Source organism: Notothenia rossii (genome assembly GCF_949606895.1).
Source record: "Notothenia rossii genome assembly, chromosome: 6".
Classification (NCBI taxonomy): domain Eukaryota; kingdom Metazoa; phylum Chordata; class Actinopteri; order Perciformes; family Nototheniidae; genus Notothenia; species Notothenia rossii.
In genome coordinates, this window is record NC_136909.1 from 50,819,323 (window position 1) to 50,840,982 (window position 21,660).

At 41.7% G+C, this 21,660-nt stretch overlaps 1 protein-coding gene and 3 long non-coding RNA genes across 6 annotated transcripts; 2 read left to right on the top strand and 2 right to left on the bottom strand.

Annotated features, from left to right (window-relative positions):
- On the bottom strand, nucleotides 1-8,314 carry LOC307042585. 3 transcript variants are annotated; one of them, XR_013809174.1, is made up of 6 exons: nucleotides 7,510-8,314; nucleotides 5,506-5,553; nucleotides 5,216-5,311; nucleotides 2,492-2,598; nucleotides 2,041-2,101; nucleotides 1-1,940 (listed from the first exon to the last, which is right to left on the bottom strand). It is a non-coding gene; the product is annotated as an uncharacterized lncRNA (long non-coding RNA). The 3 variants fall into 3 exon arrangements; XR_013809175.1 differs by having other exon boundaries at nucleotides 1-1,227; nucleotides 1,407-1,940; nucleotides 2,492-5,311; XR_013809176.1 differs by having other exon boundaries at nucleotides 2,492-5,311.
- A 412-nt stretch (nucleotides 8,315-8,726) lies between these two features.
- LOC307044952 (SCAN domain-containing protein 3-like) lies at nucleotides 8,727-11,402 on the bottom strand. The gene is made up of 2 exons (XM_079690409.1): nucleotides 9,568-11,402; nucleotides 8,727-9,443 (listed from the first exon to the last, which is right to left on the bottom strand). The coding sequence occupies exons 1-2, from the start codon at nucleotides 10,891-10,893 to the stop codon at nucleotides 8,895-8,897; spliced, it is 1,875 nt and encodes a 624-aa protein (XP_079546535.1). The 5' UTR covers nucleotides 10,894-11,402; the 3' UTR covers nucleotides 8,727-8,894.
- A 1,280-nt stretch (nucleotides 11,403-12,682) lies between these two features.
- LOC307045160 lies at nucleotides 12,683-17,362 on the top strand. The gene is made up of 4 exons (XR_013809795.1): nucleotides 12,683-13,101; nucleotides 14,620-14,814; nucleotides 16,178-16,338; nucleotides 17,164-17,362. It is a non-coding gene; the product is annotated as an uncharacterized lncRNA (long non-coding RNA).
- A 612-nt stretch (nucleotides 17,363-17,974) lies between these two features.
- On the top strand, nucleotides 17,975-19,987 carry LOC307045212. The gene is made up of 4 exons (XR_013809819.1): nucleotides 17,975-18,120; nucleotides 18,382-18,449; nucleotides 18,952-18,995; nucleotides 19,883-19,987. It is a non-coding gene; the product is annotated as an uncharacterized lncRNA (long non-coding RNA).
- The last annotated feature ends 1,673 nt before the right edge of the window (nucleotides 19,988-21,660 follow it).

A 21,660-nucleotide genomic window follows, 5' to 3' on the forward strand; every position in this document is an offset into this window, starting at 1 on the left:
AAAGCTTAATGTTTTGTTTAATACAAAAAAACAGGGAAAGGCTTGAAAAACACAGAGCTGACACTCAGGGTGCAGGGTGAGGGTCTCAATGCAGGTATTCAGGCTCCATTGAATCCCCCTCTGGTTCTTGTGCTGAAAGAGGGAGTAACAGACAGGATAAAGGGTTATACACACCTATATAGCACACCTATTGGATGGGAAATTGCCTTGGGGAGATAAGGTGTGGTCTTTGTTCCCAACTGAAGTTATGGAACTTTATTATTTGTGAGTTTAACAAAGTATGACAAATGGCATCAGTAACAGATGTGATATGAATTTCTATAAAGTTGTCTCACATTCTTGGTCATATTTTATATACAGTATGTAATGAGTATAACATGTCCAGTAAGTATAAAGTGTTTCCTAATACTGTGTATTCAACCACTATGGAATATGTATGTGGGCAGACAAAACTGAGTTGTTCTGTGTGTGAAGTAACCTCAAGTCACTCCGCAGGCACATTTTGATGCAGACCAGTTTGTCAAGACAAAAAAGGGCAAGACTAGGCTGAGAGCAGAGGCTATACCCACCATCTTCGTGCGTCGCCCTATGGTCAAAAATAGAAGGGCCCCTGCACCACGATTCACCCCGGGACCCAAAGCCCATAGCTCATGATCACAGCTATAGTGTGAAAGGTGACACAGGTATAATAAGTATGAACTCTTTGTAACAAAAGTCATATTTCTTATTTTTAAGTGGTATAATATTTTAAATGTTCGAAAATCTACAGTGCCATGTCTTCTACTTACATTAGTCTCAAAGATTGAGGGAAGAAGGGATGAGGAAACTGAGAGAAAGGAAAGTGAGGGTGAAGAAAGAGAGGACATGGCTAGTGAGGAGAGACAGGGAGGGTGGACACCACCCACTCAGCCAGCAGCCAGTCAGCATACGAGGGAACCAGCAGCCAGTCAGCATACAAGGGAACCAGCAGCCAGTCAGCATACAAGGGAACCAGCAGCCAGTCAGCATACGAGGGAACCAGCAGCCAGTCAGCACACAAGGGAACCAGCAGCCAGTCAGCATACAAGGGAACCAGCAGCAAGTCAGCATACGAGGGAACCAGCAGCCAGTCAGCATACGAGGGAACCAGCAGCGAGTCAGCATACGAGGGAACCAGCAGCCAGTCAGCATACAAGGGAACCAGCAGCCAGTCAGCATACGAGGGAACCAGCAGCCAGTCAAACAGATCTATGAAAAAAATTTAAGAGAAAATTAAAGAGCCAAGAAGGAATCACCAAAAAAGCAAAGTCTGCACTAAGAAAAATCAGGAAGGAAAATGCAGCTCTCAAGAAAACAATGAAAAGTAGGGACAACAAATATAAGAACACGTTTTCAAAAGACCAATTTAAGGCATTAGGCAGACTCACCACAAAGGGGATGAAATGGAGCAATGAGAGAATTAAGAAGGCTTTAAAAATTTGCTTTGCGTGCGGACCAACGGGTTACAAAACTCTGCAGGAATTGCAGATTCCCCTTCCAGGAATGAGGACACTGCAAAGAAGGATGCAATGTGTTAAGTTTGAGCCTGGTGTGTAAAAGCTAACATCACTGCCCCTCCACCTGCCAACATCACTGCCCTCCACCTGCCAGCACCCAGCCAGAGGAGCGCAAACAACAAAAACAAGCAAGTTGTCCCGTCATGTACCTGGAAGTTTGGGTTGGCAAAATGGAGTAAGAGAGGGACTTGAAAAACCTTGGTGGCTCTCTACTCATGTTGTTACAGTTGTCTTGGTTGCAGCTCTCAAGTTTTTTTTTGTTGCCATTTCCACATCTTTAGAAAATATGAAATAAATGAAGTGAAATCAACCTCTTCTCTGGAGAACAAACTTTGATTTCTCTGTCTTGTGAGTTTGCAGTCTTGCAGTTTTGCTCCTCCACCTGTAACATCACTGCCCCTCCACCTGCCATAAAGTAGGTTACTAACAAGATTACTTATATAATACAGTGATAGAATACATGTTTAGTATGCTTACTTATATAAAACAGTAGTATTAAACTTACCTTGTGTTTTCACTCTCACTTAAGTCCCTCTCCCTTTGCCATCAATCCAAAATCAGCTGAGCTGCAACATTATACAGACAGGTAATAATCAACACAATCACAAGGACACAATATGGCTCTGCTAAAAACACTCACTCTTACACGCACCAAAGTTATATTGATCTAATATTTAACTCCCTCCACCCCCGCATACAATCTCTTTTAGAAGCCCCTCTTCTCTAATTCAACAACGTTGGACGAAATGACATTAAGAGAACGGAATTTACAATTAAAAGGCTGTTCAACGTGTGTTGCTAACTTGATCCGGAATCCTAGCTTTATATGTTATCTGTAAACGTTCCCTAAATCTACTAATTTAGGGATAATCCACTGACATCCTTTAATACACATGTTAATTTGAATCAGATGTACTGATAATATCCGCAATATAAATCTTTAAACTTCTTCTTACCTTTAAAAGTCCGTCACGAACGGTCTATTATGCTGCAACTCTACAGCTCTGCTAGCCTTAGCGCTAACTTCAGGGGAACGATTGATAGGCTCCACGATCCGCCATTGCTGTAAAAAAAGTGGTCCATTGGAGTGAACGGAGATGACGTAACTCTCAGTCTATACGACGCTGGTTATGGCTAGAAAGGATCCGTCTAGTGTAAATATGACGTCACGTTCTCGTTGTAACTCTCGTTGTAATCGGAGCGGCTCGGAAACACATCTTCAGCAGTAACATGATGCAACATACACATTAATGCAGCAGCAATATTAATAGAGAAACATCAGACTTAATAGTAAAACACTGCAAGGGAACATTTTATTGCACCAGGAGCTATCTTGGGACTTTTACTGCGACAACGTTGACTTGCCTGTGAATACAAAATAAACCATAGTGTTGGTGATCTACAGTGTTGTCATTCTTCTTTGAACACCAACAAGACCGCTAACACCCTATTTCAATAATCACACTCCCTGTCATTGACATAATTAATAGATAGTTTAGCTTCTCACCATCATTTGCTGTGGCCAACTGATGTTAACGATCGTAACTGAAAGGCTGCCTGCCAAACGTAAACATTCAGCCACGTGACATTCAGCCAAATTCTCGCGAGAGTTTTACACAAGACGGATCCTTTCTAGCCATAACCCGCTTGTCTCAAACAAGCCTGTCTTCTTCTTCGCCTTCTTCTTCTTCTTCTCTCGGTTTTTTGGCGGATTGCAAACAACTTTGTGAGGGGTATGAATACACTAGATATACACAGCAGTGACAGTAGTTATAGATTATTTGCAATTTGGTGCTATATATATATTTAAAAAAAAAAAATTATATATAGCCTACACCTTGAATTTCAGGGGGGGGCGCGGGGCTCCGTTGGCGGTGCGCAGCGCCCCTCCAAGACAATGGTAGGGGGAACACTGAATAATGTTTAATCAACGATAGGTTTCCCCCCCCTCAAAGGTGATTGGTTCACTGCATCGCAGGTATTATTGTGATTGGCTCTTGGGCCACATCAAAATTAGACGCGCTGTCATCCTCTCATACTGACACCTGAGACGGGACGAAAGTAACACGGGACGAAAGTAACACGGGACGAAAGTAACGGAGCGATTTTATCCGAGCCCAAAAAACTTTGACCGGCCAAATTAGTCAGAATTATCAGCATTCAATACTTAACAGACCTACTAAATATCAGGTTTAACTGTCAGGAGTAGTGTTGTCACGATACCAAGTCAAGAATTGCGATTCCGATTCTTTTTCGATAGTTTTCTTAAAAAAAGGGAAACAGTCTTAAATGTAATTATTGAGCTTTATTTCACACCAGAACCATAACACAAACTTTTAAACAATGAGAACAAAAAATAAAATAAATGAGAAAGAATTCGTATTAAATACAATTAATACATTTCTTACAGACAGGCCTTGTGGTGTCCGTAGGCTTGCCCTCACTGTCAGAGATATATCTAAAATACATACAAATTTCGCTTCTGGCGTCTTTTTTGTCAACAAGCCGAGGCACAGCGAAAGTTGCACTCCCACTTGCAGCCATGCTTCTCGTTTTCTCACATGCTCTGGCAGCTAGCGCGTGCACAAGAGAGGGGAGGGGCTTAGAGCGTGCTTGAGAGGGGAGGGACTGCAGGCACGGCTGCAGCGCAGGGAGTGGAAGCAGAGCGCTGAACACACGCGGCTCTTATTAAAACGGCGCTTTCTCACCGGAGTACTTTCCCCCGTCATTCTTAAAGTACTGATACTAATGAAACGGAGGAATCGTAACGTTTTTAACGGCAGGGTATCGCGGTATACCTTTCAAGTATCGGTACACTGTGCAACACTAGACAGGAGTCAGTGTTTCTCCCCCAAACTCACACATATAAAATTGGATATGAACTGAAGAGCCGCATGAAACTAGGCAAAGAGCCGCATGCGGCTCGAGAGCCGCGGGTTGGCCACCCCTGCAGTAGGCTATAAACAATTAAAGGGATAATTGGGAAGGCATTACAAATGTAAATATATTTTAAATAATAAAACAATCCCCCCACCACAGGTATCTACAGGAGAAGAGGGAATTCTCTCCACAAAATGTGAATGCCCATGTGGAGAATGGAAATGCAGCCATGCGGCTGCATGAGCCATCTTTGCCATCCACAATTTCAGCTGCACTGACACCCCCTGTCAGTGGAAGAAGCCAAAGGCAGCTAAACGTACGCATTCAGTGGAGGAGCTATTTCCTCCAACCAATAACTAATTTAACCCGCTGACAAGAGAGCCCACCTCCGAAGATCGTGACTGGCTGAGGGACAGACTCGGGGGCAGGTTCTCAGGAATTTCTTGGCTTCTCTCCCCCGAGCCAGAAGAGGAACACTGCAGCTTGGAAACACTTACTGTTCCTGAAATTATCAAATCTGTTGGGCATCAGGGACCTGAGGCAATTGTGGCAAGCATGGCATTGTCTGAAGAGCAACAGAGGGCAATTCAGGTGGCTAACACTGGTCAGCGAACCAACCCAAACTGGCATTTGTTCAGGAAAGGAAGGTTGACTTCCAGCAACTTTGGAGCTGTCCTGAGGTCAAAGCGTGTTACTGCTTCCCTTATTGCCAGGGTGCTAGGGCAACAACAGGCCCTTGATGGTGTTTTGTCTGTACAGTGGGGGACTATGAATGAATGTGAGGGTGTCAGGGCATTCACCATTGCAACCCAGATGCAGGTCCATGAGTCAGGATTGTTGGGGGCATCTCCAGATGGTCTGGTAGGGTCTTCCGCTGTGCTGGAGGTAAAGTGTCCCTACGGAGCCAGGGAAATGACAATTAGTGAAGCATTGCAAATCAAGGGCTTCTGTGTCAGTAAGGAAGGAGAAACATTCAGCCTGCGTGAGGAACATCTTTACTGGCACCAAATGCAAGTTCAGCTTCACCTCACTGCAAGAAAGAAGAAGAAATAAAAAAATTGTGAATCGTTTTTAATTTACCTTTACTCACCTTTGTAATGTTGTGGTTGTTAGAGTGTTAGGTTTCCTGTCAGCTCGTCTGTTGGAAAGATATAATGTATTAGTTTCGTGGAAGTCACACCGTCACATATAACAGTGATGCAAATTAGTTGTTTTTCGGCGCCTCCCGCTTTTTTAACGCTGATTTGGGTGACTTGTGTAATTCGCTGAGAACCGAAGAGTTTTCGTTTTGGGGGGGGGGGGGGGGGGGTCCGTCCGTCCGCCCGACAACTTTTCACTTCAAAAAAGAAGAAGAAATCTAAACCGCAAAATAATTAAACAAGCGAGTGCCTGTTTTTCCTGGCCAAGGGCAGGTTCCTTGAACACAACACGAGCGTAACGTGTCTTCACGTGGTATTTGTCTCGTCGGAAAGGAGTGTAGACTAGAGTGCTGACGGAGAGCACCGGAACGCCGCTCCAGCTCTTCAAATATTGCAGTACCCATAAGGAGCCGTACACACCGCTGTGTTTGCGTGGCTGTCTTTAGTTGTAAGCACAGTGGCGATCTGTTGTTATTAGCATCTGGTTAGCGAGCTATGCTAACGAATTTAAAGAGCTTTTCTACAACCAGGTGGAAGAGAGCTCTCTCCTGAGAGGCTCAAATAACCTCAGCTCAGTTTGGTTAAGGCACACCTTGATATGATCATTATAGTTATTAATGAGATATTAGAGTCTAAATGAAAAACAGGTATAAAATACAATATGACAGTAACAAAAAAGTTGTTAAAAATAACAAGAATAGAGTTTCAAAGGGGAGTGATTTGTAAAATATCCAAAAAGAAGAATCTGCTTACAGTTCTGTTTCATATGGGTGTTGAGATGTATCCATAGATCTCTTCAGGTTGCTCTCAAAGTGCACCAGATTGATGCTTTTAACTTCAATATTTTAAAAAAATCTTCCTGGGGGAGCATGCCCCCGGACCCCACTAGAGGAGGTAAAGTCCCCCCCACTTAAATCATGTTCACATGGATAGGATACTTAATACATTTGCACACATCTTGTGTCCATATCTTTCTGCCACAACCATGCACGTGCAAGCGCGAGTCATGGTAAGATATCTGGATTAAGAGGTAGCTTTTTCTTTGCACAGCATGAAAGAAAGGCCAAATTAATGGGCTGTGATTTAGATTTTTTTAAGCAGTTCAATAATTTGTACGGCCCTCGGAGGATGTTGTAAAAATTGAAAGGAAAAAGGTTCCCCATCCCTGCTGTAAATAATAATAAAAACCCTTGATTTATAACTTAACATCTCTGTCTCCTATTGATCTGAGTATATTATAAAGAATAGCCAGTTAATTGAAGCATTATAGCGCAGGCCTTTGTCAGATGGTATATTACGCAGTTTTTTTCCTGCTTCGAATAGTTCTCGGTTTTTTCACCATACATGTGTTTGCATCCCTGATATAAGAGTATTAAGACATACAGTACATAGGCTAAAACAAAACATCTAAAGATATAACCTTGCACTTTGATAAGTCCCGTGAACATTTTCACTATTTTGACATTTTTCTAGATCAAAATTGAACTAAAGAAATAAATGGTAGATTAATCAGTCAGCTGCTACACTAATTATAATAGTTATATTTCTTAATTAATTAAGATAAGAGATTACTGTATTGATCCCAATTTGGGAAATGTTTGTGTTGCAGCAGCATAACAAGAAAAACAAAATATAAGTTATTATATATACAAAAGTATGTGAGGGATGGGATATTAAATTGAATATAAATGTAAAATGTACATGTGATTTTACGTCCAAGAGAAGCTATGGAGCAGAGAGTTCTCTTCCAGCCAGAGGTGATTTGTTATTAGTTCAATATGTCAAACTGATTTCCCTGACTACAATCTTTAGCCACACAGGTTTTAATAGGATGTATTCATTATCTTTACTTATGTTGCGGTCTTTTCAGCAGCGCCATCTCTAAAACGGCGATACAGTCACTACCCATCATTTACATTTCACCGTGACATGGACAAAATGTAACGTCAGCTTACCTCATGGCACGAATCCAGTTTCTCCTTTCGGGAAACGATAGAACAAGCACGTTTCATGCGAAGACCTGTGGCTGCAACCCGGAGCAAAGCAACAAACCATTGCGTAGCTAACTAGTAGCGCTAGCTTTAGCTAACGTTAGCTAACGAAACGAACTACCGATTAAATTGGAAAAACTAATAATATAAAACTAATAAAATAATTTGTAAAACTACGGTGTTAAAAAAGACAATTTCAAAAATACAGATTCTAATGGTCAGATATAGATATATAGAACCTCCAGAAAAACGCGATTCTGCGATCGCAGAATTTACAGCATAATCAGCAAAATTGCGCAGATTTTTAAAAAGCCGCATATTTATCAAAAGGCTGGATAATCCCCGCATTTTTCCACACAAAGTTGAGAAGAAAAAAAAGTTAACTCGTCTTGACGTGACGTCATCAGCTCGCGCATCACAGAATGTAAACAACACTGTATAGAGCTCATTTACCAACGAACATTTCTACTAAAGACCGGGCAAAAAGTGGGGGGAAACTATTCTGCACCCCGTGCAACTGTGTGTTGCAGCATAAGAGAAAATCGACCCACTTTGATTCATTCAAACATTCGAAAATGCTTTCTGCTGCTTCGGACAAGAAAGCCATTCAACTCCCGTTCACCGAGGGATCAACCTCCAAAACCCTTTCGAGGGCTACAAGAAACGAAGTGAGTAGCCTACAAGATTGAAGCTGGTCAGATAACGAACGAGTAAATGAAAACAGAATGAGGCGGAGAAGTGTGTGTGTGTGTGTGTGTGTGTGTGTGTGTGTGTGTGGGGGGGGGGGGGGGGTGGTGTGTGTGTGAGATTAAAATAGCCCAATTGCTTTTACAATAAATAAACATTGAATCTGTTTAATTGAATAGTAAAGGGATTTAACGTTAGTGGCAGGTTGTGTGTGAGAGAGAATAAATAAGACAGACCAATATTTAAAAAAATTGTTATTCTTTCCCCCCGCATATTTAGCATATTTCGCAACTTTCCGCATATTTCCTAACTTCCCGCAATTTCACCGCATAAAATCACATAAAACCCTGCATGTTTAATCGCATAATCAAGGATTTTAGCCCGCATAATCAAGGAATTTAGCCCGCATAATCAAGGATTTTTGCCCGCGTTTTTCTGGAGGGTCTAGATCAGGGGTACTCAAATACAAATCTTAAAGGTCCACAAAGAAAATGTTCAATAAGACAAAGGTCCGTTTAATACGGTCATTCAAACTTTTAAACAATTGTAACAAGATTCTTAACACGAGATTGCAAAAACAGTCTCGAAGTGAATCAAACCATCCCAGGAATCAAAGTCGAAATAAGTCCAGAACTATTGTACATTGTGTCAAACACTGTTGCTTAATGAGAGAAGTGGCACCTTTGGTCTGTTGCCAAGACTTTGAACTTTGGCACAAAAGGCGTGATGGCCAGGCGGACACACTGATGCAAGTGTTCATTGGTGAGTCGGCTGCGGTACTTGTTCTTCACCATGTTCATTGTTGAGAATGCAGACTCACACCTGTAGGTTGAGCCAAACATTGTGAGAATGTGAAGTGCCATCTTATGCAGGAGAGGGAAATTAGCTGCAGTGACCATCTTTGTCCAGAAGGTGTGAGTGTCACAGTCAGCCTCTTTCAGTGCAAGGTTTTCCTGGAGGTCAATCAACTCACTTTGCAGAGAAGCAGCACTGGCCCATGGGAAGATTTGTTGTGCTTCTGCAGAGAACTCTCTGACATTTCTGACCAGAAATGGGTTTTCAATGTACAGTAGGACTTGTTTTCCAAATCTGAAGTCATCAAAGCGAGTCTTGAAGTTTTCAATCAGCTTCTCCAGGAATCCAACATGATTCTGAGGACGATTGTCTCCTTTGGTCTGTTCCAAAAGTTTGGGGAAGTGGAGCAGTCCCTCCTGTAGGAAAAAATAAATAAGAAAAATACAAGGAGCACTGCTTAAAAGGGTATGATAAAGTATCAAAAAGGTGTTCATTGGAATCCAGGAAATGTGTGTGGTAGAAAATATTAAAAAGGCTTACCTGTAGGTCACTTTTGAAAACCTCCAGTTTCCTCTGGAAAGCACGCACTGCTGACATCAGCTCACACACTGTGTTGTTCTTGCCCTGTAGCTTGAGATTTAGGTCATTGAGATGAGATGTTATATCAGCCAAAAATGCAACAGCTTCCATCTTCTCTTCATTTTGCATGAATTCCATGAACTGTTTTGCTTTTGCACTCTTTTGCTCTGACAGAAACACTTGCAGCTCTTTCATAATGGACCAAAAACGCTCCAGGACCTTGCCTTTGCTCAGCCACCTGATGTTGTTGTGCAGGAGCAAATCATCAAAAGTTGCATTGACCTCTGTCAGGAATGTTCGCAGCAAGCGATGCTGCAGTGAAGATGATGCTCTCAAAAAGTTTATGAGTCTCATCACTGTTGCCATGATTTCAGAGTACACTTCTCCAAGACTTGCACAAAGGACAGACTGGTGGATTATGCAGTGGTATGAGATCAGGTCAGGGTGGTGATCTTTCAGGCGCTGAACCAGTCCTCTCTCTCTCCCCATCATGGCTGGAGCTCCATCAGTAGCAATTGACACCACTTTCTTTAGATCTATCCCTCTTTCATTCAGCATTCCCATTACTGCTTTATAAATGTCTTCCCCCCTTGTGTGTCCACTGAGGTTCGTCAGGCCCAACACATCTTCAACAAACTCCCCCTTTGCCTCATCATAAAATCTCACAAACACCAGCAACTGAGCATTGTCAGTGGTGTCAGTGGACTCATCCACAGCTAAGGAAATGCGCTGTGCATTTTTGATTCCATCACAAAGCTGATTAATCAAATCACCAGCCAGTATTTCCGTTCTTCTGGTTGCTGTGGAATCTGAGAGGGGGATTTGCTTAATTTTAGCTGTTATTTCCTCTTTTTGTTTGCCTTCAAACATGGTCTCCATCACTTCAGTCATGCATTCTTTAATTATTTCTGCATCAGAGAATGGCTTCTTGTGTTTAGCCAACACCCATGCCACTCTGAGTGAGGACTCAGTTGCCTTTTCTCCTTGTGACATAGATGTTACAAGGATCCTGCTTGCAGCTTGATATGAGGATTTCATCCCATTTATTTTTGTGGTTCTTACCGCTGAATTTTGAGGGAAGGTCGCCTCAAAATAATTATGTTTCGTTTCATAGTGCCGTTTCAAATTGCCACTCTTCACAAGAGCTACCGTTTCTTGGCATATTAGGCACATTGGTTTGGTGCTCGCTGGAGGGAGGATGAACGCATATTTTGCAGTCCACTCATCTTTGAATTGCCGGTTTTCACTGTCGACTTTTCTTTTATTGGTCATCTTTGAACATGCCATTTTTCTAGCTTTACTAGCTACACTAGGCTACAGCTGAAACTACTAGCTAAATGCAACTAGATGCGCTGTCAACTCTCGCTCTGACTTTATTTATTTTTTAAGCTCCCGCGCTGACTCAGACAGGTTGAAAGAGACGACACACGCATTTTCATTCCGCGAAGACCCGCCCTCCTGTGCCTCTGATTCGCAGACTGTTGGTGGGGGAAAAAAACGCTGACGGGCTGCTGAATGTGATTGGACCAAAGCGTTGACAGACACACACACACAGTGGAACAGTGTGTGTGTGTGTGTGTGTCGCCAGAGCGCTGTTTGCAGACATAGCGGATAATTTTGACTCGTTGCGTTGTGGCAGACGGATAAGGCAGGCGTTGTGGCAGGCGTTGTGTCTCGCAGATAATACAGATAATACAGATTATACAGATAATACATATGAAAAGTATAATTTGCTCAGAGTCCAGAGACAGTGGTGGTTCGGTCCGGATCCGGACCGGAGTCCGGACTTTGAGGATGCCTGGTCTAGATATACAGATACTAAAGATAGGCATGTACTTGCTTTGAAGCAGAACACAGGGGAAAACAAACTTAGCGGGAGTGTTTACGTGTTAGGCTTAATGACGTACAACGGCCTCGACACTTTCTGTAGTCCTACTCAGCCACTCGGTAACAACCATCGTTTTTCAGACACATAAACTCTTAAAAATTCACCAGTGGGGTCACTGCTGATGTATTTGATGTCGTAGAACAAAACGTGATTTATCTCTTAAATTTGTGTCAACCACAGACCTTATTTCGAGCTATTTTCCAAAACCCTATGGAAAAAATGCATTGCTTTTTGGCGAAGGAACCGGAAGTGCTAAAAATGCTAACTTACTTCCGGGTTTTTGGACGTGTCACTGCGGTTCTATATTGGGACGTCCTTCAAAATGGTGTGTCTTGATCGATTTCCGGGTCAAGTCCCGGAGGAGGGGAAGAGAGGAGTCGAGGAGGGGTATTGGGATGAGGCTCTGGACTATTGGAACGCAACCTTGAGCCTCATCCCAATACCCCTCCTCGCCCCGCCCCCACCTTCACAGCTGGTCGATTTCAACAGAGGAAAACAGACAACTGGAAGATGAGTGGAAAAGCGTCACATAAACGTATAAGTGCTCACAGCTCCGTGGGAATTATTATTTGCAATTCATTTCTAAAAAGGCTTTCACATTACTATAATTATATTTTTATTTAAATGTAGGCTACATTTCACACCAAAACGGAACACAAAAGCAGGACCAACCATCATACATTGAATTCCTTGACTAACAAGAGAAAGATTCATTCATTTAAATAAATGTTTAACAACAAATGGGCCGGTTCTAAAGGGTTATTCAGTTAAGCCCGATGAGAGGGGATACAGCTGTGCACATGTCATCATTAACAGACGTCCTTTAAGAGTGACGTTTGAGTGAACGAGGACATCCCAATTAATACCTGAGGACTCCTCTGTCCTCGCGTCACCTCCTTGTGTCTCTCGCTCGCATCTTACGGAGGTGGAGCTAAGATGCAAGGAAGGGACGCGAGTGAGGGAAAGGAGGAGTCGAGGAGGGGTATTGGGATGAGGCTTTGGAGTCGGCTTCTTCTTCTTCTTCTTCTCTCGGTTTTTTGGCGGATTGCAAACAGCTTTAAGGTGCATACGGTCGCCTCCGGAGTCGGCTTGACTCGGTTTGCATTTATAAAGAATACACAAATGTGTTTAATCGTTAATGTCAGATATGTACTAAGTAAATACCAACAAGTCCTCCAACTAATACGACCAAATAGGTCGATTGTTTTCCTCGTTTTCCGACCCATTAATACGACCCAGAGCAGCGTTTTCAATCAACGGGTGCGTCAGCCTGTATACCTTTACGACCCACGGGCGCGTTTTAAATCAACGGGAGGCGGCGTAATGACGTACAACGTCCTCGACAACTTCTGTTAACAACCATCGTTTTTCAGACACGTACACTCTTCAAAAATCACGGCTTTCTGTCGTAGAACAAAACGTGATCCGCCTCTTAAATTTGTGTCGACCACAGACCTTATTTCGAGCTATTTTCCCAAATCCTATGGAGAAATCTCATTGGTTCTGACGCGAGGGAACCGGAAATGGTCAAATGCTAACTCACCGGGGTTTTGGACTCGTCACTGCATCAGACAACATCCATTTATTTCCCAGACAAGCTAATAAACGTGAGTAGTCAGATATCAAAAGTATATTCATTTTGGGATATGTATTATGTTTTATTTTGTCGTCTAGTACAGTGACTAAGATTACTATGTTTACCTAGGAATAATGATAGCAAAGCTAAATTAGCCAAAAGTAGAATCAGCTAACGTTAACGTGAGCATGGAAGTTATGTGATCCATCGGTTCATGCGGTTGATCCAAATGTTATCAAACGTCACATTCTTTATAACTATATTAAATACTATTTATCTATTAAGTGAAGAGTGACCAGGGGTGTAATACTGCCGGAACACCGCTCCGGCACCTAAAACGGGGATGGTTGTTAGCATCTGGTGCTAGCTAGCTATGATAACGGATAGGCTAAGAGGCTAATGTACCTAATGTAATGTTTACACAGTTAACTTTAGTCTAAGTTATCTCAGTGGGTCTGAAACAGTTTGGTCACCATATATGGAAATACATATTTCCAAGGCACACTTTTATATTATTGTAATGTTCCACAATAGGAGTCGGAAATTCAAGTTCTTAGGTTCAATAGCTCCTTTGGTAGTATACAAATACAGGTTCATAGGTCACAGGTTGCAGGTCGCAGGTTCAACGTCACACAGCACCCTAAAAAAAATCGAATGAATCTAAAACATCGATGAAATCATTACAATTCATACTATTGGACATACAACAAATGCATAAAAAATCAAAACAGTAAATAGTTAAATATGCACAAAGATACATTTAAAAAAAGTATTATTCTTATCATTTTTTTTATTATTGAAATGTATACAGTTAAGTTTCATATGGGTGTTGACAGATGTATCCATAGATTTAGTTAATTTTGCCCTCAAGTGCACAAGATTGATGCATTTAACTTCACGGGGGCCTCCGGACCCCCCTAGAGGACATGAGGTCCACCCCCACTTAAAACATATTCACATGGATAGGATACTAAATACATGTGCACACTTTTTATATAGTAACCTTTGTACCTCAGCAGGAGGGAGTTAGTTTATAAAGGTCCTTCACTGATCACTTAACTATCACGCAGCTGTGTGCAGCATTTACTGTAAGAATCACACATTTATTCAATAATGCAGACTTAATAAATGACCATTCTTTGTTGATTCTGGCTGGAGTGTTAATTGACAGTAGTTACATAAGCTTCAAAACAAGCCACAACTGCGCGTGCACACGTGCAGAACTTATAGAATTAGCAATACACCCCTGGTAATGATGATTTTTGTATTATTTTCTGTGATGATGGAGCATCAACTTTTGGATCAACCAGATATTGACAGATTAGGGTTGTTCATAACAGTCACTTTAAACATGTGACTGACTCTGTATAACATTGTTTTCCTTACTCTTGTGATTTTTGTTCATCCTATCTAAAAGATAAAAAAACATGAGTTCATTGTTTTAACAAGATTTTTCACGATATAATAAAATACATGAATCCTGTAAACATTTGTAGTATAGTATTCTTATTTTTGGTATTCCCTGACATTATCTGTGTTTCTGTTACAGATGCCTACTCAAAAAGTGTGCCAGACATGCAGGCAAAGCATAGGAGTAGCAAGTAAAAAATGCAAACAATGTGGTGCCATCCAACCCTACAAAGAGAAACTCTCCAAGCAAAAAGAAAAGGTTGCACAGGAGTGGAAGGCCACGCAACAGAAAAACCACAGTGTCAACAAAGTGTATGACTCGACACATTTACTGGTAAGCTTTTTTCTCTTGCAGATGTCAGTTATCATAAAAAAGTGTGTAAATAATCCCTGATCTTAATCTTTTTATACAAATTGTTAAATTACTGAATTGATTTATACTTTCCAACAGTCGCCCTCATTTACTTTTTAAAAATAATCCTAATTTCTTAAGTAAGTTTATGTGAGAAGTACAGACTAGTGCACGATTACTGCACTTCATGTAATGTGTTAAGCAAAATTGTTGTCACCGTTGTATTTAAAGCTGTAAAGGCATAACACATTTTTTCGAACTGATGTTAGATAGTGTTTGTACTTGCAAGCACCCAGTTTTAGTAAAACATTATTTCTTAACCAGAAGTAACATAGTTCAGGCCAGTGGTAATTCCTAGAATCAGAGCTTCAATGTACATGTTTTTCTAATTATATCTTACAAAAAAACCTGCATTTTGGTGTTTTATATTTTATTTTGGAACTTCATGGTATGGAAAACACATAATTATGTGACTATGGTTTCCAAAAGTAAAATAAATGAAATATCATATACATTTTTGAATAAATGGTAAAACCAAGAATGTCACAGAATCAAAACCAGCCCATATTAATATAGTGCTTGAAAGACAATCAAGACCTGGAAAGAGTTAGTATTAATAAAGAGGCCCTTAAAAGCACTTTCATTAAGCTTACCAGAGTCTCTGACTTTGAGCCGTGTTCGAACAGTCATTTAAAAATTCCCCTGTAACACCAGCTTTACATCTGAAGTGCTGTTAATGCGGAACTTTGAACCTGAAATGATATAGGTTATAGCTTGCTGACATGTTTCAAAGCTAAATGTAGCTTATTCAGATATCTGAATGTGAGAATTAAATGGACAAATATTAGGCATGCCAGAAACTGACCATGATCAAAATCGGACAGCCCTGGCGAATATTAATTGATTATTCGCCGCCGAATTGAAACTAAGCCAGGAAAAAAAAGAAATACATAAATAATAATAAAAATATATATAAATAAAATCGAATTTTAAAAATAATTTTCGATTATGGAGACTGTAACGAATATTCGAAAAATAGAATAATCGCTGGCATCCCTAACCCATATAAAAATAACTATGCCCATGTAAAAAAAACTCAAAGTGAACCCGAGCTCGATAAACTTCTTTTTTTTTTACAGTTCTTTTTTAGGGGCTCACCTAAAAGGGGTCTAAAATCACACCTGGTTAATTGTGGGGTGCCTTCCTCAATGTGCACACGTATCACATCAGTGCATTTTTCACTTATGCAAAATAAATGGAGTTATAATGGCTTTAGGTGTGTGAAAATGTTTAGAACTGTTGTGTACATAATATTTCTTGTTTTTTTGTGTCCATTGTGTTCCAGCTTCACAAATGGAAAATGTTAGATCGGCGTCCCATCCTCCTTCTTGCCAAGAGAGGCACAAATGGTTTTTGCCGATTGCATCTGTCCATGGCAAATCGAGACAGAAGATGGTAACAATGCACTTGTTACCATAAAGAGGATTTACGAAAGCCTAATTAATGGTAAAGTATACAAATCTGCATGCTATATTTCAGCAATTTATCTGTTAACATGTTTTGTAAATTAGTTGCTCAGTTATCTGGTTTTAAATGTAAAAAAATGTGAATCACTGTTTACCAAGTAGTACAAATATGTCGTTATGTCTTGTTTTGTCAGTTAAAGGGCCCATGTCATGCTTTTCTGGCTATTACCCGTCCCCTTGTGTGTTATGAAGCTTTTCCTGCATGTAAACGGTCTGCAGAGTCACAAACCCTCAAAGTACACCCTGTAGCGAGTAAAACTCTAACACAGAAAATACCTGTCTATGCTGCTCTTTTTCAATTTTTTTCTTCCTGAGTATAGTGACGTAACGGGCATAGTGACGTACCGGCTCACACACACACACTCACTCAGCCTTATCTTTTCTCAGCCGAGGCTTCGCGGATCTCCTCACGCACACACGCACACACACTCACAGCCTGGCTGTGAGTGTGTGTGTGTGTGTGTGCGCTCAGGCTGAGTTCCTCGCTGTCTCGCAGACCCCACACAGCAACCAGGAAACAACACCAGTAATCCAGCTCACACTGTCTGCTCCTCGAGCCTCAAAGGGCGGAGCAGCGAGCCCCCCAACGTCCCGCCAACACGGCACCCAGACCCCACGCAGCATTCTCATCTGTTTGTCCTTACTGGTGTAATTTCCTGGTTGCTAACAAACGCCATTGTAACACAGAATCACTGATGTTCCGCTGTTTCATTTTTAGCTGTAATTACTCAGATTATAAATGTATATGGCGGATTATACTTGGTCATTTACTCACCATGCGTCTACTTTTTTTTCTTCTCAATAGTGACTTTGGCAGTTGAACCTGAGGGCCCTTGTACCACACAGGCAGAAATGGCCGCAGACCCAGGATCAGACTTGTCTGTACCTCTTACCACCAAGACTGACACTAAGTTCACTCTCTTCCTCACTCCTGTGTCCTCCGGCCTGACTCCTGCTCTCTCCTCCGGGCTGACTCCTGCTCTCTCCTCCGGGCTGACTCCTGCTCTCTCCTCCGGGCTGACTCCTGCTCTCTCCTCCGGCCTGACTCCTGCTCTCTCCTCCGGGCTGACTCCTGCTCTCTCCTCCGGCCTGACTCCTGCTCTCTCCTCCGGGCTGACTCCTGCTCTCTCCTCCGGGCTGACTCCTGCTCTCTCCTCCGGCCTGACTCCTGCTCTCTCCTCCGGCCTGACTCCTGCGCTCTCCTCCGGGCTGACTCCTGCTCTCTCCTCCGGGCTGACTCCTGCTCTCTCCTCCGGGCTGACTCCTGCTCTCTCCTCCGGCCTGACTCCTGCTCTCTCCTCCGGGCTGACTCCTGCTCTCTCCTCCGGCCTGACTCCTGCTCTCTCCTCCGGCCTGACTCCTGCTCTCTCCTCCGGGCTGACTCCTGCTCTCTCCTCCGGCCTGACTCCTGCTCTCTCCTCCGGGCTGACTCCTGCTCTCTCCTCCGGCCTGACTCCTGCTCTCTCCTCCGGGCTGACTCCTGCTCTCTCCTCCGGCCTGACTCCTGCCCTCTCCTCCGGGCTGACTCCTGCTCTCTCCTCCGGCCTGACTCCTGCTCTCTCCTCCGGCCTGACTCCTGCTCTCTCCTCCGGGCTGACTCCTGCTCTCTCCTCCGGCCTGACTCCTGCCCTCTCCTCCGGGCTGACTCCTGCTCTCTCCTCCGGGCTGACTCCTGCTCTCTCCTCCGGGCTGACTCCTGCTCTCTCCTCAGTGTCTTCCTCACAGAAAAGAAGACCAACGAGGAATAAAGTGGCAATTAATGGTATGTGCGGGTTAATTAGTAATTATCTTATTTACATCGACTGAAACTGTGTTTGATTTTGCACATTGAATTAGTTAAAGAGAGAGAAAACAATCATCGGTACAATTAGAATACACCACCTTTTGTTTTGTTTAAGACTTTGCAGTATCAAAAGTCTCAGTGCCATTTTGAACAGTTTAATTGAGCACAATGTGATGTTAGGCAATGTTTAGGAGGTTATTGCTGAACTTCAACTTATTACCATCTTTTAATTCCTTGCAGAATGTCCCATTCATCAAGGGTCAGACACTTTCCCCTACAAAAAACTACTGAGGGAACGAATCAGGGAGGTTTGTTTAGAAAATATTTTTAAATAAATAAACAATGACAATAATGTTTCCGTGGAACCAAGTCTTATCTTATTGGATTTTCGTATACTTTGTTTAAAAGGAGTGTTTCAGTCTTAAGCATGACTGCTAATGTAAATATTGAAATTACAGTAACAATAATTTATTATTAATTTAAGGTTGAGGTACTTGTGTAATGCTTCATGTCGCATTAATGCATCATGTCCAGCCATTTATTTATATATTACATTTTTTCTTGTAATCCTTTGTAGGTGAATTCCTATTCTTGGCAGTACAAATATTTTTTTAAATAATAATAGTATTCCAAAATATTAAACTGATGGGGAAAATGCTATTGACTATGTTACAGTCCTTCATATGTTTGAGTTAATCGTACCTACTATTATTTCAAATTATCATTTGATTTCACTGGACTTTTTGTATTTACATGTATGACATTTGAAAAAAAATGAAGTTTACCTAAAATCTGTGTTTCTTTACTCAGGGCCATACCGAGGTGTTGGTGCAGTGGCAGTCTTGCTCTGGATGGTATGTATCTAATCTGAAGTTTCCTTCAGTGTAGCTGATGGGTCTGGCAGAACAGGGGCCACAAAGTAGTCTTACCAACCAACTTCATCAACCCTGAGATCACTAACTTAAACATTTTGGGTTCCTCAGCAGTAAATAGAATTTAGTTGATCACATGGGGGTGGGGAGCCATGTCATCAATGGCTCTATCAGACGTTTGCGCCATAAAGTAAGACATCCAAGTTCTCTGCCCTTCGTCATTCAGACATCGCGCCCTAGAAACGCTGTCTGATTGTAACACATAAGCAGGGAAGTAGCCTACATTGAAATAGAAATTAAAATATACAATAGAGTTTATCATTGATCAATATCACTAAAGGTTAAATGATTGATATGTGAGGCTGGATGGTATTTGATCTCTTTTGTAATTACTGACTTGTTACATTTGTTCTTAACAATTATACTATAAGTATAGTTAGTAGTAATAAGTAGTATTATTTCTGTGTGCAGTCTTGCAGGCAGTTGTCTAAGTTTAGTGCTGTATGTTTGGGCATTGATAAGACAGCAAATTCAAAGAATTGGTCAAATGAAACATTGACTTTGAAATAAAAAATGTACCTTGTATTATATATGATGTACGTGTTATATATAAATATATACATTATACTGCACTTTCATCATGATATTTTTGAGTGACTTAGTATATCTTCTCATTTGAAATAGCATTGTCAACATACTGTAGAACTACATATTCCAAAAAGTAATACTTTTTGCTGTGTCAGTATTGTCATACTGATATTCTGTACAAACTGTGAAGTCCATTGAGACAAATGTAACATTTGTGATATTGGGCTATATAAATAAACATTGATTGATTGATTGATTGATTGACTGTTTCTGTTTTACAGTGGGGCGAAGTGGAAAAATTCCTGGGAGCCAAAGGAAAACTTTTCCAGTTAAATATGGCTGACTTTTTTTTTTCTACTTTGGAGTAATAAAATACATATAAAAAAACATCTATGTAAGTGTTGTGCCTATTTGTGTTCTTATGTTATCAGTGAGCTGAAACCAAGACAAATACAAATATGTTTTAAGTGTATCCATACAAACTCATTCTCTAAAACTGTCATGATTGGTCTGTTGTGAATGACACCCATGAGGAAAAAGGTCCTATACATTATATCACATCGGCAGGGCTGTGATGTGATGAGGCCCTCGCGAGCGTCGACGGGGGGGTGGTGTGTAAACCCTGGACACACCAAGCCGATTACAGCTAGTGGAGCCTCGCAGCAGAAACTGTGGCGCGCTCAATTGCGCCGCATTTGCGCATCAGATGAGGCTCCCTCCACAAGATGAGGGCGAGAGGCAGACGCAGTCTGTGTGATCGGCGTGTATGGAGGGGCGGGCCTGCACATCGGCATATCACAGACTGGTGCATACATTGTACAGGCGGCAATTTGAAATGGAACGCAGCCCACACACGGCAGACAAACCCAAACACTTTTGGAACACGCCACCTCCAGACACATTAACATGCACTCCCCTAACTTTCCCCTAATCTGACATTGTATTTCATTCCATAACATATAAATATACTGTTCACCCATGTGAAACACACACACTGAAACCAAAATAATTTACAAACATGTGAAAATCTTTCATATGCGATGGAAACTTCTGAAGCAATGGAAACAGGAGTCAGAGAGACACGAGGAGAGCAGGAACTTTGATGGCAAACTGATGGTTTATTCACAAGACATGTTGTGTGCCACGAATTGACACAAAAGATGCCAAACCAATTCTGAAGATCTCTACCCCAGACCCATATTTAGCTAGTTCTGAGAGAAGAATCAACATTGTGCATAACAAGATAAAACCAACACCTCTATCAGCTGACGCCAATAGGCAGGAACAGGGAGACAAAACACTGAGAGCACAGTAGCCAAGGCTACAGGTGCCTGTGCTCAGTCAGGACAAGACCTGGGGGGTATACCACGAAACTGGTTCAACCTAACCTGGATATGTTTGAGTTAGCCGGTTGGCCTAATCCAAAACATACGCCCTCTCGCTAAACGGCACTACGACACGGGTTATCAAGTGGATCGCTCAAGCCAGCCGTGCCTATCTAGTTAGGTGCGCGTTCACATAAAAGGGGTAGTATTTGGAGCATTCGACCAATCACAAACATGGAGAAGCGTACTGACAGCGCAGCGCGTATACTTCCTGAATGAAAAGTCAACTATATAATTAGACAAATATGAAGACTTTAAACATCCATGACTCAAACACTTTATCCAGGATAAAAGCCACATAGCTGCACCTGCAAGGTGAACACAGCTGGTAAAAGTGTTTGAATGCGTACATTAACAGGTTTATGATATGCCCCGTCTAAGACACGATCTGACTTTAATTACATTTGACTCGAGTGTTTCGTAATGTGTTGCTTAAAATAATACTTCTGCATACAGTATGTGACACTGTAAGTGTTGCACGGCCAGATACGGCTCAGCTGACTCAGATAAGGAGATATATGATACATTATGATGTGATGCCGCGGACTGTACTGTTACTTTGATCCAGTTACTTATGTTGTGGCAGATATTTAATTAAGCTTTCTTAACGCTAATGTTATAATAGTCAGATTGCTCTGAAGATGGGAGGTGATATTCTATTAATGTTCACATTC

Coding starts and splice junctions, on each gene's coding strand:
- LOC307044952 (XM_079690409.1), bottom strand. CDS start 10,893: ATGGCATGTTCAAAGATGACCAATAAAAGAAAAGTCGACAGTGAAAAC. Junction 9,444..9,567: donor TTTTCAAAAGTGACCTACAG/GTAAGCCTTTTT, acceptor TTTTTCCTACAG/GAGGGACTGCTCCACTTCCC.